Source organism: Bremia lactucae, linkage group LG4, assembly GCF_004359215.1.
Source record: "Bremia lactucae strain SF5 linkage group LG4, whole genome shotgun sequence".
Taxonomy (NCBI): domain Eukaryota; phylum Oomycota; class Peronosporomycetes; order Peronosporales; family Peronosporaceae; genus Bremia; species Bremia lactucae.
This window is the reverse complement of record NC_090613.1, coordinates 6,225,058-6,240,550: the sequence shown is the minus strand read 5'-3', so window position 1 is coordinate 6,240,550 and position 15,493 is coordinate 6,225,058. Positions and strand designations below refer to the sequence as shown.

The 15,493-nt window shown below is 45.3% G+C and overlaps 1 protein-coding gene across 1 annotated transcript; it reads right to left on the bottom strand.

Moving 5' to 3' along the window:
• Nucleotides 1-12,270: 12,270 nt before the first annotated feature.
• On the bottom strand, nt 12,271-14,742 carry CCR75_001869 (uncharacterized protein; the record flags this gene model as incomplete). Its single annotated transcript, XM_067959970.1, has 1 exon — nt 12,271-14,742. One exon carries the CDS (start codon nt 14,740-14,742, stop codon nt 12,271-12,273), a length of 2,472 nt encoding a protein of 823 aa, XP_067816890.1.
• Nucleotides 14,743-15,493: the final 751 nt, after the last annotated feature.

Here is a 15,493-nt window from a genome sequence, read left to right as displayed (position 1 = left end):
GCAGAACTCATGCGTCTCGCACGCTGGTTCTTGCCATCGCCCTTTGGGAAGGGAGTCCTCTTGCTGGGCATTTTTGCCCCAGCAGGGACCCTGGCATAGCAGCGAGCCATCATATGGCCGCGCTTGCCGCATTTAAAACAGACCACGTCTGCATTGCCCAACTCCATAGGAGTGGCATCTGTCCTCTCGGCCGACGGCTTATACCAAGCTGTCGCCGAGGCACTGTTGTAGGATTGCTCCTCAACTAAGGCAATTTGGATTGCCTCTTCCATCGTCGACGGCACCTTTCTGAAAAGGGCCTGTCGCGATGGGCCATGCCGTAGTCCGTTCATAAACGTGGGCACCTTAATGTGCTCCGGAATCGGACCTACGGTTATGGATGCGGACAGCGAGCGCATCTCTTGCACATACTCTTGCAGAGATCGCTTCGCCTGTCGCGCCCCAAAGAAGCGCGCCTGAAGCAACACTTCGTTGTTCGGCGGCTGGTACATGGCGCGAATCTTATCCTTAAAGATCGCCCATGAGGGGAACGCTTTTCTGTCCGCCATAAGCGCCGAGTAAGCCCACTCTGAGGCCTTACCGCGCAGATGCGACATAGCGTACGACACCATCCGGCTGTCGTCCTCGATGAGCTGGGCGACACCACATTGCTCCACGGCTAAAAGCCAGTGGACAATCGTGTGCGCCGCAGTTCCATCGAACTTGGGCGGGTCCATCCGAATGGGCCTCGGCTGATGCGGCCGGGCAGAGAGCATCTCAACAGTCCTGTTGAGAGCCTCGCTCCGAGCCTGCTCATGCCTCAGCTCATCCTGAGTCTGAGTGACGGACTCCGCCGCAGCATGGCTCTGTGCCTCGGACGCGGCCCTCCGCTGTCCGAGCACAAATGCCTCAAACTGCTCCAACTGAGCAACATGTTGCTCAGGAGGACTACCCAGGAGCCTGGCCAGGGCTTGTTCACCAAGTCCCTCCGCCATTAGCCCTGCCACCTCCCGATTATGGTGGAGAGGTGGGGGAAATGAGCCCAATCAATGTTGAGGCTCATCCTCACGTACACACGCAGAGATGCGGGTCGTGGGAAGAATTTCAAGTGCTACCAAGTGTAGGCGGGCACGTCGTAATGCGGCCACGCTCTACTTAGGCACACACTCTAGCAGAGCGAGGAAGCGGTTAAACCTGCTTCTCTTGCGTTCAGTGAGGGAGTTGTGGTGGGCGCGCAAGCGATCTCACCCAGCACAATAAGAACTCTGGTAAAGTGTCGTCAAGGGAGCGGTAATCCGTCTCCTCGTGCGCACTTACCAAGTAGGTAATTATTTCAGACTGATTTATATTTAATAGAATTAAATACAAATACCTATTTTTACCAATTAAAATGTTATCTCTATAGATATCATTTAATATGTATTGCGAGCGTATCTTTATAGATACCTCGCGTAACGGATGACGCTAGCCGTCATCATGGATGACGCTGGGCGTCATCCCTCCTAATGTGAATGCACCCATGTGCATCACGTCCACAAGGGTTGGTCACAAATGTGAACCACACCCGAGTGTTGGGTCCAATTACTATTATTTAGTAATTGACCATCCCGTTAAGTACACCTAATGTACTTAACGGGGACTGTGTAACATTAAGGCAACTTTAGCCCGTTACAATCTTGCTATTTAGTATGAAAGTGCGTGTAACAAGGCACTACGACTTGTACTGTTTCAATACAAGTCCGCTTCGCACTGCTTCAGTTGCGAGTGGTGCCTTACGATATTTCACGTACACTTCTACGTGCAGAGGAAGACTTCTCTTAAGTTGACTAGCTTAAGAGGGTAAAATGAAAACTGTATTAAATATAATAAAGTGTCTCTTGGTCAATCTTTGTAAATGCTAACTTAATTATAATCTAATACTAAACATGTAAATGAATTCTTATCTGTAACTCTCTCTTTGATTACTCCTACAGCTGATTAGTCTGCGGAATAAATAGGTATTATGGTCTATACCTATTTATGGATAAGAATTCTGAATATTACTATATAAAGTAATATCCTGCATATATTATCTACCTTTTAGATAATATATTATTTAACAACCTTTAAGTTTTGATTTCAGGTAACGATACACCCCGTAACAATATCGGTATGGAGCTCAAAAAGCTGCTGGATACGTTGAGATTCTTAATTGGTGTTGAGTATAATAGTCGAACACTATGGAGCTCAATTGGACCGGCCAAAATTGATTCGGTGTTGAACGTTGATCTTCAAGCAGTCTTTACTTTGTAACTTTTAAAGCACTTAGCAAAATATTTAATGCATCTATTTGCTGCCCCCAGTAATTCTTATTCCAAGGGGTAGCAGAAGTTAAAACGAAGCAGTTCGGTTTATGTTTAGACATGCACGACTTAATATATGAGATAAGTTCGCGGGATCAACCAGTCTCTCATAATCTATATGTAGATGATGACAAGTCGTCTTAAGCACATAAACTTGACAAATAGCCAAATCACAACACATTCTATCGGTACTTGCACGATTGCTTGGGAATGCGTTTCAAAACATTTTGTCTTGTTAACATCTCCGGCACACGCTTAACCCCTGAGTCGACCGCCTCCTACTATATCCTTAAATGTTCTAATGATGGCATCTTGCGTAATAGATTACTCATCCGCCGATTCATAGTGTGTGTTGATATTGACATATTCATCGAGCATTGTGGTGTTCTTGGCCAGTATAGCTCGTCGAGGTCATAAGTCGTCACCACTTACTTAGATCATTTGCGTGCAATGTATACTTGCACCGTTCTCCACCACTTGGTACTTCCCGCGTAGACGCGTTAAGTCATTGAGCGTATTCAAGTGCCCATAAATCAAGGCCGTAGACGTCGATAACACTTCTCGGCTCACAACATATCAGTCAGGAACACGCTACGCATTAGCGGCTCCATGTTGCGCTACTCTCTCAGTTTAGGTTGTAGACGGATATCTCGAGCATCATGGGCATAGAAATGAAGCTTAGGCTCATAACCTTAATAAACTTCGAGGCGACACGTAAGGAAATGAAAAAAATGAAGCGATACGACGCGGAGGGACTTGTAAAGGAAGGACAAGCCGGAACGAAGATATCAAGTAAAGGATGAGCTGGCGGCTCAGGGGTCTGCCTAAGAATCGGGTCTTAAAACCGTTCATACGACCCAAATACAAGTGGGTTGTGAAGCTTGAACCTAAGGCCAAAAATTTGGCACATTCGGCCAAGTTGGACATGCCAAACTTCACTTTCGTCGCATCGTCATTGATGCGGCGAGCTTCAGTGGCATCGTCTAATTCAACGAACCATCTATATAGGGAATCGGCTTCGACTATTTTTAAGTTAGAGATTTCGATCTCTAAGCTTTCGGGACAACGCAAAAGCGTCAGCCAATAGCAGCCTGAAAATGCTGCTGTCTCAACGATTCGGATTGTTAATCACCGTATTCTCTCAACACCTCTGACGGTTGAGATCCTTGCAAGTGAAGCAAGATTACTTTTCCATCGATCCCATCAAGCTTATGTTGTATGAACTCGACGGTAGCGGCATGTTGATCGCCTCTTCCTAGAGTGAACAACATCGCTCTAGCGGCTAGCCTGCCTACGGCCGAACTCGTACATTCGACCGCTCTCCATACATGGACATGATCCTTTCACGCGTTGCGTGGAAGCTTTTTTGAGAGGCTTAAAAGCTTTATTACCGCTTCATCGACTCTGTCCATTTCGGATGGAACGTGCGTAGACTATTGAACGGACTCTGAAGTGCTAACAGGTGCAACGGGGCTCCTTTCGCTAGAACTGATAACAGTATTCGACAAGCTACACTGATAACAGTGAAGGTGAGGTGCCTCGATTAATTCTTGTACATTAGAAGTCAAGGCAGAGGAGATGCCACGGAACACGGAAGAATGGGTGGTGGACCTGCTGACGGGACTAGCGGAGCGGATGGCCAAGCTAGAGGCGTCACAAGAGGCCAAGGTTCAGCCGATGGACAGGGAGTCCAGCTAGTTTGGGTCGACAATCGGCCAGGGACAGCATATGGAGTGGCGTGATAACGATGTGACACCGCCGAGGGCTAGGTATCCATCCTTGTCGCCACGTAAATACTTTAGGGTAAGTGAACTTGGGTATGCAACGGTGGCTAAGCATGTCGAGTTAGCACAGGCGCTACATCCAGGGCTACTGCAGCACTACGTGCCGCCTCCAGTGTACAGCAGCGGCAGGCACCGCAAAACGTTCTGAATTTTGCGAGAGTGCCTGACGCAAGACAGCGCAATCTGAACATCCGCCACTTCGATGGATAAGAGTTTTGCCAAGGTCTGAGGATTGTATTCTTGTTTGGGGGATGAAGGTTGTTCGGGAAGGCTTTTTTTGCTGAGAGAGCGAGTGGATTTTCTTGAAGTGATGATGTCAGGATCGACATTTTCGGACACAATCTCGCTGGAATGCCTAAAAATTACTACAGTCGCCAGTTTGATGGGTGGTAGCAGGAGCAGCCGACTTTAGAGTACGCTGTGCAAGACTGGTTCATACAGTCGCAACGACGATCCCTCTAGCGCAAAGCATGAAACGGATCACTGCCGCCAAGAGGCTCAATGCGCAGCTACGCTGAATATAACCAATATCTGATCGCAGTAAAGCGAGGCGTGCGGGGGGCAGGTAATTTGGTTCAATACATTCATTATGCTGAATCATCGATCAGAATATCGATGTTGGCGCGTGAAAACCTGACAAGAATTGACTATTTGCGTCAAGCAGAGGAGTTAGCGCATTCGCACAGTCGACGAGATCGAGCTGCGTTAAAGAAAAATGGAAAATACGTCGTGCATTACGTCCGATACGTGCGGGAAAGGCGCAAAACGTGCTCAAGGATGTGCGAAAGTGTTAGAGTTGCGGAAAGCCTGGGCACATCAAGGTTTCGTTTCCAGAAACCAAGATTCTAAGAGGATCAAGCGATCGCGTGGATTTTGTGCTCGTGTAGATGATAAAAGGATTGATCAAGGACATGGGATATTGGACAGCAGCTCTAGCCGTCATGAAGCGTGTGCGTGACGTGTCACAATTATGACATTGGTAAAATGTAAGGTGACCAAAATGTGACATCGGTTGTTCGATTTGCTGAGAAGCTTGCGAAACACGTTTTCTTACAGCATTTTGGAGGCTAAGGGTTCGGAATAGTCTTCATGGGTCATCTAAGAGTAGTCGCCAATATTGAGATTGAAACGGCTATTTTTGACGTGTAGAAGATGATAAAAGTGCTATTAGGGTGGTCTCAAGCTTACGGAGGCGTCCGACGAACGAGGATGTACTAATGACAGTGCTGGCACAGGCCGAAGTGGAAGTAAATCAAATCAAGACGTGCAAAGGAGGTTGCTTATGCATTTTCGCAGAAGGTTGGGTACCATAATTACGAAACGATTATTTGAGTGGCGAAGGACCCAACATCTGACAATAAACAATCTGATTTGACGAGTGCGAATTGTCTGGCTTGCGCTCAAGACAAGCAAACAGAGGTCTCAGTCCCAGAAAATTTCGAGCGAAAACTCACCGGTCAGTGTAATTGGAAATGTCATCTGCTCTGCCCTTAAGAGTCCTCTGACTCCTCGCGACAGAAATCGCTACATTGTAATCTGTGTGCACTATTTGGACGAAGAACTGTCAAAATCCCTACATGGTGGTATTTGTGCATCACAGGACAAAGAACGTGGAAATCTCTACATGCTGATCGTCGTGCGCCATAGGACGAAGAACTGTCACGTTTTCTTAACGAAGAGCAAGGACGTGGCAGCTCAAAAATCTAAAGACTTCATGGCATTTTTCGAAAGGCAATTTAATTGTCGCATTCACGTGCTGCAAACGAATGGCGAATAAGAATATCAGACGCTCGACATCTTTTGCAAGGACACTGGAATCGCCAGGTAGATTAGCTAGCCAAAAAAACAAGCCAGTAATAGCAAAGCTGAGCGAATTTATCGCACGATTATGAATATGGTACGGAGCACGATATTCGCAAGCGGTTTGTCGCCGGGCTTCTGGGGTGTTATGGTTGATTATGCGGCTCATATACTTAATCTAAGCCCAAATGCAGAAATTCTGAACGACAGTCACCTTTGCAGATGTTGTCGAGCAAGGCACACCTATTTTAACCCGACAATATGATAATTGGGTCACTGTGATTTGTGCACCGTGGCGCCAAGAACATACTTTGGGCGAGCGCGGTAAACGAGGTCTGATTATCGGTAAAATGGTAGATCAAGAAATATCGGGTGTATATACCACGTGACAAGATCGTAATGGTGTTTTAACACCTTCAGAATGTTAAGACAGCAGAACGAACAATGCGTCGAGATCATTCGCAGGAGATTGTTAAAGGTATTGAGAAGGCCCAGCGCAGAAAATGACGACACAAGAGTTAAAGAGCGCAAAAATTACAAAACAGAAGTGGTCGGAGGTGAGATGCTCACGTGACAACGCTCGATGTCAATGATTAGCAGAAATTGGAGGAGGTTACGGATGTGGTAAACAGCATCCGCAAAAGTACCGAACCAACAAAAGTTAGGTCATGAAAAATGCGCAAAATGATTAATGGTCAACTGTTATGGATGAAGAAATGCAACCTTTGAAGGAGAACAATGTGTGGGAATTTGCACGCCCTCTAACAGGAAGTCACGGCTTGCACACTATATATATGATCAAAACATAGCGGGTTGCAGATGGTGATAATGAGCAATTTAAGGTCAGGCTCGCCGCCAGCGGTAAGAAACAGATCTTTGGTGTCGACTATGGCTTGACACTTGCTGCGGTGATGGAGTAAGGTACGGTGAAGACCATACTAGTACTTGCACTGCGTTGCAGGTACCAGCAAGACATGGCGACATCCTTAATGCATACGTGAAGGCAGACAAATAAGAAAATTTTGAGATTATTTTCGCCCTGCCTTACGGGATGATTGTTCCTGGCATGATGCTGGATCGGAACAAAAAAATAGCTTTACGGCTTAAAAGGCCTTTGGGCCTCAACAAGCAGGTCATCTGTAAATCGAATTCTGAGCACATATTAGGAGGAGAATGAGTCCACTCGCTGCTTGTCAGACGATTGTCTGTACTTCAATTACGATAAAGGCAATTTGATTATCGTCGGTGTGTTTGTGGATGATTTGTTTATAAAGGTCTAACCAGACCAAGGTGTAAGATTTTTAATGTAATGAGTGTTTTATTTATCAAGAACTTGGGCTAATTCAACAGGTTTTTGGGCATGCGAGTGACTTTAAATAAATGCAAAGACCTACACGATTGATCAAACCGCAGCTATAGCCATAGTGAAGATACTGAGCCAAAACGGGCTGATGCTAACAAATGGCGTAAAGGTGCTAATCGGTGAAGGAAGTAATGATAACGAAACAGAAATCGTATTTGGAAACAAAACGGGGCAAAATGGCGAGATAATTATACGAGATTTTCAGTCACTTGTTGAAAGACTTTTCTGGATTGCCCGCTGTTCCAGACCTGACATGATTTTGCGGTCCACAAGCCAACAAGGTGCACGCACCAGTTCAGCGTCAGCGACTGGAAGTTGGCGAAGCGCGTTGCCCGATATCTGATGGCAACAAAAGTTACGGAACATTACATGAGTATTGACACAGAGGATGATAAAATAAAGCTATCTAGCATTAGTGATTCTGGCTTCGCGGCAAACAAGTCGGATTGAAACTCGAATACTGGTGAGAACTTACCATGAACGGAGTAATCGTGCAGGAAACTTGCAAGAAGCAGACTAAAGTTTCCCTGTTTACCATGGAGGCAGATTTTTTTAACTCGTTTTTACCTCGGCGTTGCATGAACGACGGAGGCTGCTGAGATGCTAAAATGACTGGTCTTTCTGTGATGGAGCCAATGAGCGTAATTAAGCAGAAATACAGCCATTAGAGTGCAAGGAAGCATGTCGAGCACAAATCAGGTGGATGCGCGCATGAAATCTATATGCGAATATGCAAAAGGGGTAAAGTCAACCTGATTACATGGAGTCGAAACTTATGAAAGCGAACGTGGTAACGAAAACACTGCCGGCGCCCAAAGTTGCGGAACTGCGGTGAAGATTTAACCTTGTGTGATTAATGCGGGTGGGTTGATTAAAGCGCGTCGTCCTAGGAGTATTTAAAAACGAAAGTCGCTGTGAAAGCGTTTCTGTCGGTCCACCCCTTGGGATTCACGAGAGTTTCTGTCGTCAAATTCTGTGGAAAAACCCAGGCGATCATGAATTGCTACAAGGAGACGTAACCTACATAGCAGGTAGTTAAATACAGTTGACACTTCTACTTTTATGTGACATCCTACGGAACCTGATCATAACTTTGAGCAACTACCTTAATTGAATTTCGATATTTTTCTTACAAAATCGCAACGGATTTTGACGGTAGATGTAACGGGTCACTTGGCGCTACTGACTTGTTCTGCTTCAGTACAAGTCCACTTCGCGCTGCCTCATTGCGAGTGATGCCTCACGTCACTTCACATACGCTAGACTCTCGTTAAAACACTTGCTTTAAAGAGAGTTAATTAAAAACTGTATTATTATAATTAGGTTCTTCTGTTCTATCTATTTAATACTAACTTAATACTAACTAATATAAAACATGCAATAAAGTCTTATTTCTGCGCGCGTCCAGCGCTGACTGAACCGCGAAGAAAGTAGATATAAGGGTCTATATCTATCAATGAATAAACTTTTAGGATATTGCCAGGTAATTAATTTTCTCCAAATATTATCTTCCTTTAATATAATGTAATAATTTACAACCTTTAACTCTTAATTTCATGTACCGATACACCACGTTACATCACCCCTCCCATTAACCACAATCGCTCTAACTTTCATTGAATAGAGTGGCCACTATAAGACCACATAATTGTAAACGAAGTTGATTGGTCAGAACCATCATTTTTAATTAAATCGCATGATTAACAAGTCCTTGCGGATTGCGAATTGTACGTCGCCTTCGGCTGCGGTTCATGCAGCCGCGGGCGGCGCATTACTGTCTCTTGCGGCAGACGTTCCGTGCCGTAGTGTCATCTTCTCCCGCAACTTTATATGTTGCGGATGCACGTGGTGATACACCACGTGGATGCGACCCCTCTTTGGAGGTCGACTGCGAATGCGAGTCGGGTGAATTGGCCGACTCGGGGAGAACAGAACAGTCGCCTGATCATCGTCAGGCGGCTGACTATGAGCGTTCGAATGAGGGGGCTCAGTCGAGCAGCCGTGCTGGTAGCATTCGCTACAGCATGTTCGGTTCCGACAATGAGGACAATTCCTCATCGCCAGCACCGTCTCCCGTGCCGTCACCCCCACATATTTTTGTGCGTGGTGATAACGATGGCGTAAGCCATCGTAATAAAAACTCTTGTGGTCCCCCTGCTTCAGTGGGTACCACTTAGAAGATCGTAGACACTAAAATGTCTCGTCTTGCTCCTGAAAAGAAGCCGAGGCTTTTGCCCGAAAGCTAACCAATAGCTTGTCTGGAGAGTCTACTCCTCACAATAAATATCCCTTATTTATTGCGACAAAGCTACATGGCCTTGATCCCAGCACGAAGAAATTTCGCGCTGAGGAAGATTTTTTTTTTTAAGCATCGATGGTATAGTGGCAACAAAAAGCGAGATAAAGTATCGCTTGTGCAAGCCTGGAGCGCATTCATTCGCAATGTCAAAAACATTGGACGAGGCCTGGCTCCAAAGCTTTGATGCGATTCGCTTGATGTTTCAGAAGCGAACTCCAACCGGTGCAAGGTATCAATTGCATCGGTTGTCACGTGAGGCAGGACTGTCATGCCTCAGGTAAAATGATGTTGGGCTAACAACACGAAGCTAGTGAAAGGGGATGCCTAATCTCTTTCTTTGCAATGGGAAGAACTCGACTCTATATCGAGATGCGCGATGCGGTTGACGTTTTGCAATCGATTTACATGCGCCAAGGGCGCATGTTTTGCGATGGACCTTCTAATCCATCGGATGGGTCTCGTCATACTGACGGACGAGGCCCTCAACGTCAACATCAGCCGGGAATGAGGGTCCCAGCTGTCATGTGAAGGAGGATAACCGCTCCAGCGAACAAGATAACTCGTTCGCTGCCCCTTCAAATTACGGGGGTTATGAATACGTTCACAGGGAAACGTTGACCACCGTGAAAATCCACCAATGATTGTGGCGGAGGAGGGATCCGACCCATGTGTCGGATCTAGAGTCGAAGGTCGACAAACTCGATCGCTTCCTCCATGATTTGGAGGAGGGACTTGATCACAAGCGTCGTCAACGTCAATTGTTGAAAAAGACGGTGCAGACTCACCGTATCGAACGGTTGGAAGACTATTCGAAGAGTGTGTATTCCATGTTGGAGTACGAACGGTAATATCACGCACTTCGTGATGAGCTGTCTATCGCTCATCGCGGTTTCAAGGATCTTCGGAGCCGATATGAGAATCTCCGGATTTAGCATGAGAATCTGGTTCCTGACCACAAGAATCTTTTAGGGATTCTTGAAAGGGGTTTTCAGATTTGTCCGCGAAAACCCTCGCGTACTGATGGTTTGGGCGGAGTCGACCAACGTAAAACATAAGATGCGTTTGCATCCTTCGTGGCAATTATATTGTGTACGGATTGCCTCTGCGGTGCAGTCCACGGAATGGCCCAATGAACTTGGGTATTAGTTTACCACTACCCACATTAGTGACCACACGCTTAGGTAAGTTAACCGTAGAGAGTGGAGCTGGGTCATTAATTTCAAATGATAGAACGTTTGCTCTTCTATGTTTGTCTGCGGTCCGTTTCTGACGGTCCACTGCGTTGGCAATGGAATCCTTTACGAAACGGATTACTGATTCCCGTGTCAGCAGAAATTCCTCTGCTGGCACATTTGTTCTGTCATTTCAGTGTCTTTGTGCGCACTGCCATGAGAGTTTTCGTATCTTCGATGTCGATTGTTTCGACATCGACATCATTCGCGTTGTTGTAAACTTCGACGCGTGATGAGCGTGAGCTAGAATTGGTTTTGCACGTGCGAGTCCACCCCCTCTTAAACTAGAGGATCCCTCTAATTGGGTGGGTATGCGCGGATGGTTTCTTCCTACCCTCGTCAATTTTATAATGTATGAACTTAGCGATGGCTGAATTGAGGGCATCTCTGTCCAAACCGGACAGTATGGCCAATATGGCATCGTTCCCTACAGTCGAACTCATTCGTTCGACCGCACTCCTTTCTATGTGACTTAGAAAGGAGTAGCTATCGCGCGAAGCGTAATGTGTATTTCTATTGTCATCTTAATGTCCATTTTTAGATTATGGAACTGTGGTCCTTGGACGGAGTACAAAGAGCACGTTTTTGAAACGGGGCACTCCCGACTTTTCTGCTTCAGTTCAAGTCCACTTTGCACTGCCTCAGTGCGAGTGGTGCCTTACGTCACTTCACGTACATTAGTACGTGTAGAGGAAGACTCTCTCTAAAACACTTGCTTTAAAGAGGTCGAATTAAAAACTGTATTTAATATAATTAAGTTCTTTTGCTTCTATCTTTTTATTACTAACTTAATTAAAAACTAACACAAAACGTGTAAAAAAATAAAGTCTTATCTGTCTCTTTGCGCGCGTCCAGCGCTGACTGGGCCGCGGAGAAAGTAGATATAATGGTCCATATTTACCAGCGGATAAGCTTTTCAAATATTTCCATGTAAAGTAATATTCTCCAAATATTATCTACCTTTTAGATGATATATTAACTTTCAACCTGTAAGTGTAAATTTCATGGAATGATACACCCCGTTACAATAGATTTCACAAATCCGACGTCCTCTTTTTGTAGACCCAATTTCTCAAAATACATGTAATTTTCAGCAAAATGGCTTCTCAGCGTTGGCATATTTTAATTCGCGTCAGCAACAAGAGCAGGGAACTAGCAGGCAGAGAGCTTAAGCGAGCCACTTATAAAGGCGTCCTGGTAAAAAATCGATAGAAGGAACATGCAGCATTAAACAAATGGCGCAGCCCTAACAATACTGAAAGAATTTATTGAAACATCATGTTATCCTACTCAGCACTGGACCTTTAAATGCAACGTTTACATGACGCGGACGGTCAGCGTAAAAGTGGTCCATGTACAAATTAATTACGCTGTAAACTATTGGTAGATGGTGTTGCTTTATCGAGCATATACTGCCATCAAAGTCGCTACAAACCTGCAAGTACCACAAGTCCAATCACTTAAAGACGAGCTATGCCATTGGTTTCTCTCTCACTTTTGCGAGATCAGGTGTCGCTTTGACGGTGCTCAGAACAGCAGACACCTCAGGTGGCATATTTGGCATTTTAGCATTGATCACCACGGAAATCTCCTCAATATTCTTAGCCGAAAGAGCTCTACGCAGCAAATAATTCTGATACGGATCCATTGGGGCTTCAAAGGCCGTCCCACGGGGGCAACGCTTGTTGACTGGAATGATAAGCCAGGCTATTTTAGCGGAAGCCCAGCACGCGCGATAAAATAATTTGGCTTTTGTGGAATTGGTCCTTGCGATCCAACGGCCCTCCTTGTTCATAGAAACATAGGCGTTCGACGCTGTCGTACTAGGCTCGTTTTCTGCCCATGTCCATACCTGAGCCGCCATTTTGGCAACGTCGACACTGTCGAGCGCAATAATATTAACATTCCATCGTAAGTAATTGGGAATATTTGAAGGTTCTAAGAAAACCGACTGCTTTCGTGTGTAAATCCAGGACGACGATAACGAGAGGTAGCGAATTTGCTCAGACCACGTTCGAATCCAATTGGAAGTATTGTACAGCGCAATATTATTGATTTGATGATTCGCGTCCGGCAAATCATTAATAAAGTCGACGGCAAGATACTTTTCAGTATGGCACATGTCGTGCATGTTGTATGCAGCTTGCGTCTTGGTATTTGCAAGAGCCAGAATTTGATGTCCGGCTTTCAGGAACTCGTTGATACTACCATGTGCCCAATCGTCCGAGGCGAGATTATCAATCATCTTTGTCGGTACAAGCAAGTCCCCAAACGTATTCTTAAGCAGGGTATCGACAGCTCCGATCTGTTTCGACCGAGTAATGTCAGCACCAGTGTTCAAGTACACCACGACAAACTCGTCTGGGTTTGCTTCTATCCACGCTTTTATTTCCGTCAAGCTATCTTTTGTTAGCGGCTGTTCCGACGACTTTATACCCGAGATTGAGGGAAAACAGCCCAGAAGCTCCGGGCCCCAAATAAAGGTGCCATACTTGCCAAGCGATTCGCCAAGCGCATCCGAGAGTTTCGTAAAGAAAGTCGAGTTAAGCGATCCACACTGCCCGGTGCGAAGTTTGTTAAGAAAAAAGTGGGTATTAATTTCAAGAAATCGGACGCCAAGAATGAGCTGGTCCGTCAAGCTTAGTACTTGATTATTCGTCTTAAGGAACGACCACGTTTTATTCGGGCTCACGTCCTGATTAAAGAGCTGATCACGGTTTCCAAAACCATCGGCAAGCGTGATGGCACTATTGTGCGTCGCAGGAATTTGGGCAAAACAAAAGGGCTTCTTGTTCGCTAGATTGCGCTGGTAAGCTAGCGTCGATTGAAGCCAATTAGGCACGACCACGGAGCCTCTTTTGCACACTTTACTGCACACGGACTTGTCTTGGCTACATTTATCTGTTTTTTCACAATCTGTGTCAATGAGGCCATTCTTGCCCGGGTGTTTCCTGTTCAAATCTCGTGTTATCGTGATGTCATCAGACATCCCGTGAGGATCACTACACGTTTTGCCGTGGAATTCGCAGGATGTCGTCTGCGAGAGCGAGTCGACAAACGCACCTTTTGGATCTTTCAACGACACCATGCCACTGACAATATCCCAGACTTCGTCGCCAACAACGTACTTGACCGTTCTTTGAAGAGTCTGAAGAAGTGGACGCATTTGATTGATGCAGCATCCAAAGTTAATCGTTCTCGCTGAGGCTCTCGAAGCTGTATCCGTGTAGGATTTACCCGACCATCCTGCGCATTCTTGGTTCTTCTCAATGGTAATAAATGGGAACAAAACGTGCTGAAAAAAATCAAAATTTTCGACCGTATACTTGGTTGTGAATTGTTTAAACATATTCAGACCGCACGAATCCTCTCCTTTGTTAGAGCACAGGAAGCTATTGATGCCATCGATCACTTCATTCACCAGAAAAGATTCCATACTCCTGTCAGGAGGCACGACAAGGTTAAGCAATTCAATAAAATCACTGATCTCAGCACAGCAATGTTCGTCCTTCAAGAGCGCCGGAAGGAGCTTTGGAATCACGTGTCCCGCACAAGGACCAAGGGTGCCACCAAATGCGTCGCACAGACTGTCAACGGACTCATCCGTCTGCGCAGCCATGTGCTTGTACACGAGCTTAGAAATGGCTGCAGGGGTTTGAGCGATGGATCGAAACAAGCGATAGAAGTTCCGTAGGTCCTCATTCTTGACGAGATCGTAGACGTCAGAGGGATTGCAACCGCTAAAAAGGGTTTTCGCAAGAGCTTTGGCAATTGTGCCGGCATTGTTTGCAACACACGTGTTGAAGCCGTGATTTGTAGGGAGATCGTCTACGAGGAAACTAAAAAAGGAATCGCTTGCTTTGCATTTGTTCGCCTCCACTTGTACGTGCTTGGCAGTGGAGACAAGGACTAAGGCCGAAGCTGCATATCGACCGAGTATCATCAATCGACTTCTTTTGCTATCGTGGCGTCAAGATTCAGAGACAGGAGAACCAATCGCCGCCGTAGGAGCAGCAAGGACTAACGAAATCGATGAGCCACATCCTACTTTACGATCCCAGATGGTCCTTGAAATCGCGTATTTTATTAAAAGCTGTTGCACTGTATATTGAGGCTGGCAGAGGAGTTGATATAATAATCGCTGCTTTGGAAACTTTGGTAAATATTGACCAATTTGTAGCGAACACAAAATTTCGTTCGATAGATATTGTAACGGGGTGTATCGTTACATGAAATTAACAATAAAAGATTGTTAATTAATATTATTCAAGAGGTAGATAATATTTGGAGGAAATTACTTTAAATAGTAATTTTCTGAATTCTTATCCATAAATAGGTATAGACCATTATGTCTATTTATTCCGCAGACTAATCAGCTGTAGAAGTAATCAAAGAGAGTTACGAGATAAGATAGATAAGAATTCATTTACATGTTTAGTATTAGTTTATAGTTAAGACAACATTTACAAAGATAGATTAACAAAGACACTTAACTATATTAATACAGTTTTCATTTTACACTCTTAAGCTAACTTGCCTTAAGAGAAGTCTTCCTCTATACGTACAGTGTACGTCACCTAACGAGAGGCACCACTCACATCTGAAGCAGTGTGAAGTGGACTTGTACTGAAACAGTACAAGTCGCAGTGCCCCGTTACACCTGGTAGCACTTTGTAGTCCGTCCAAGGACCACA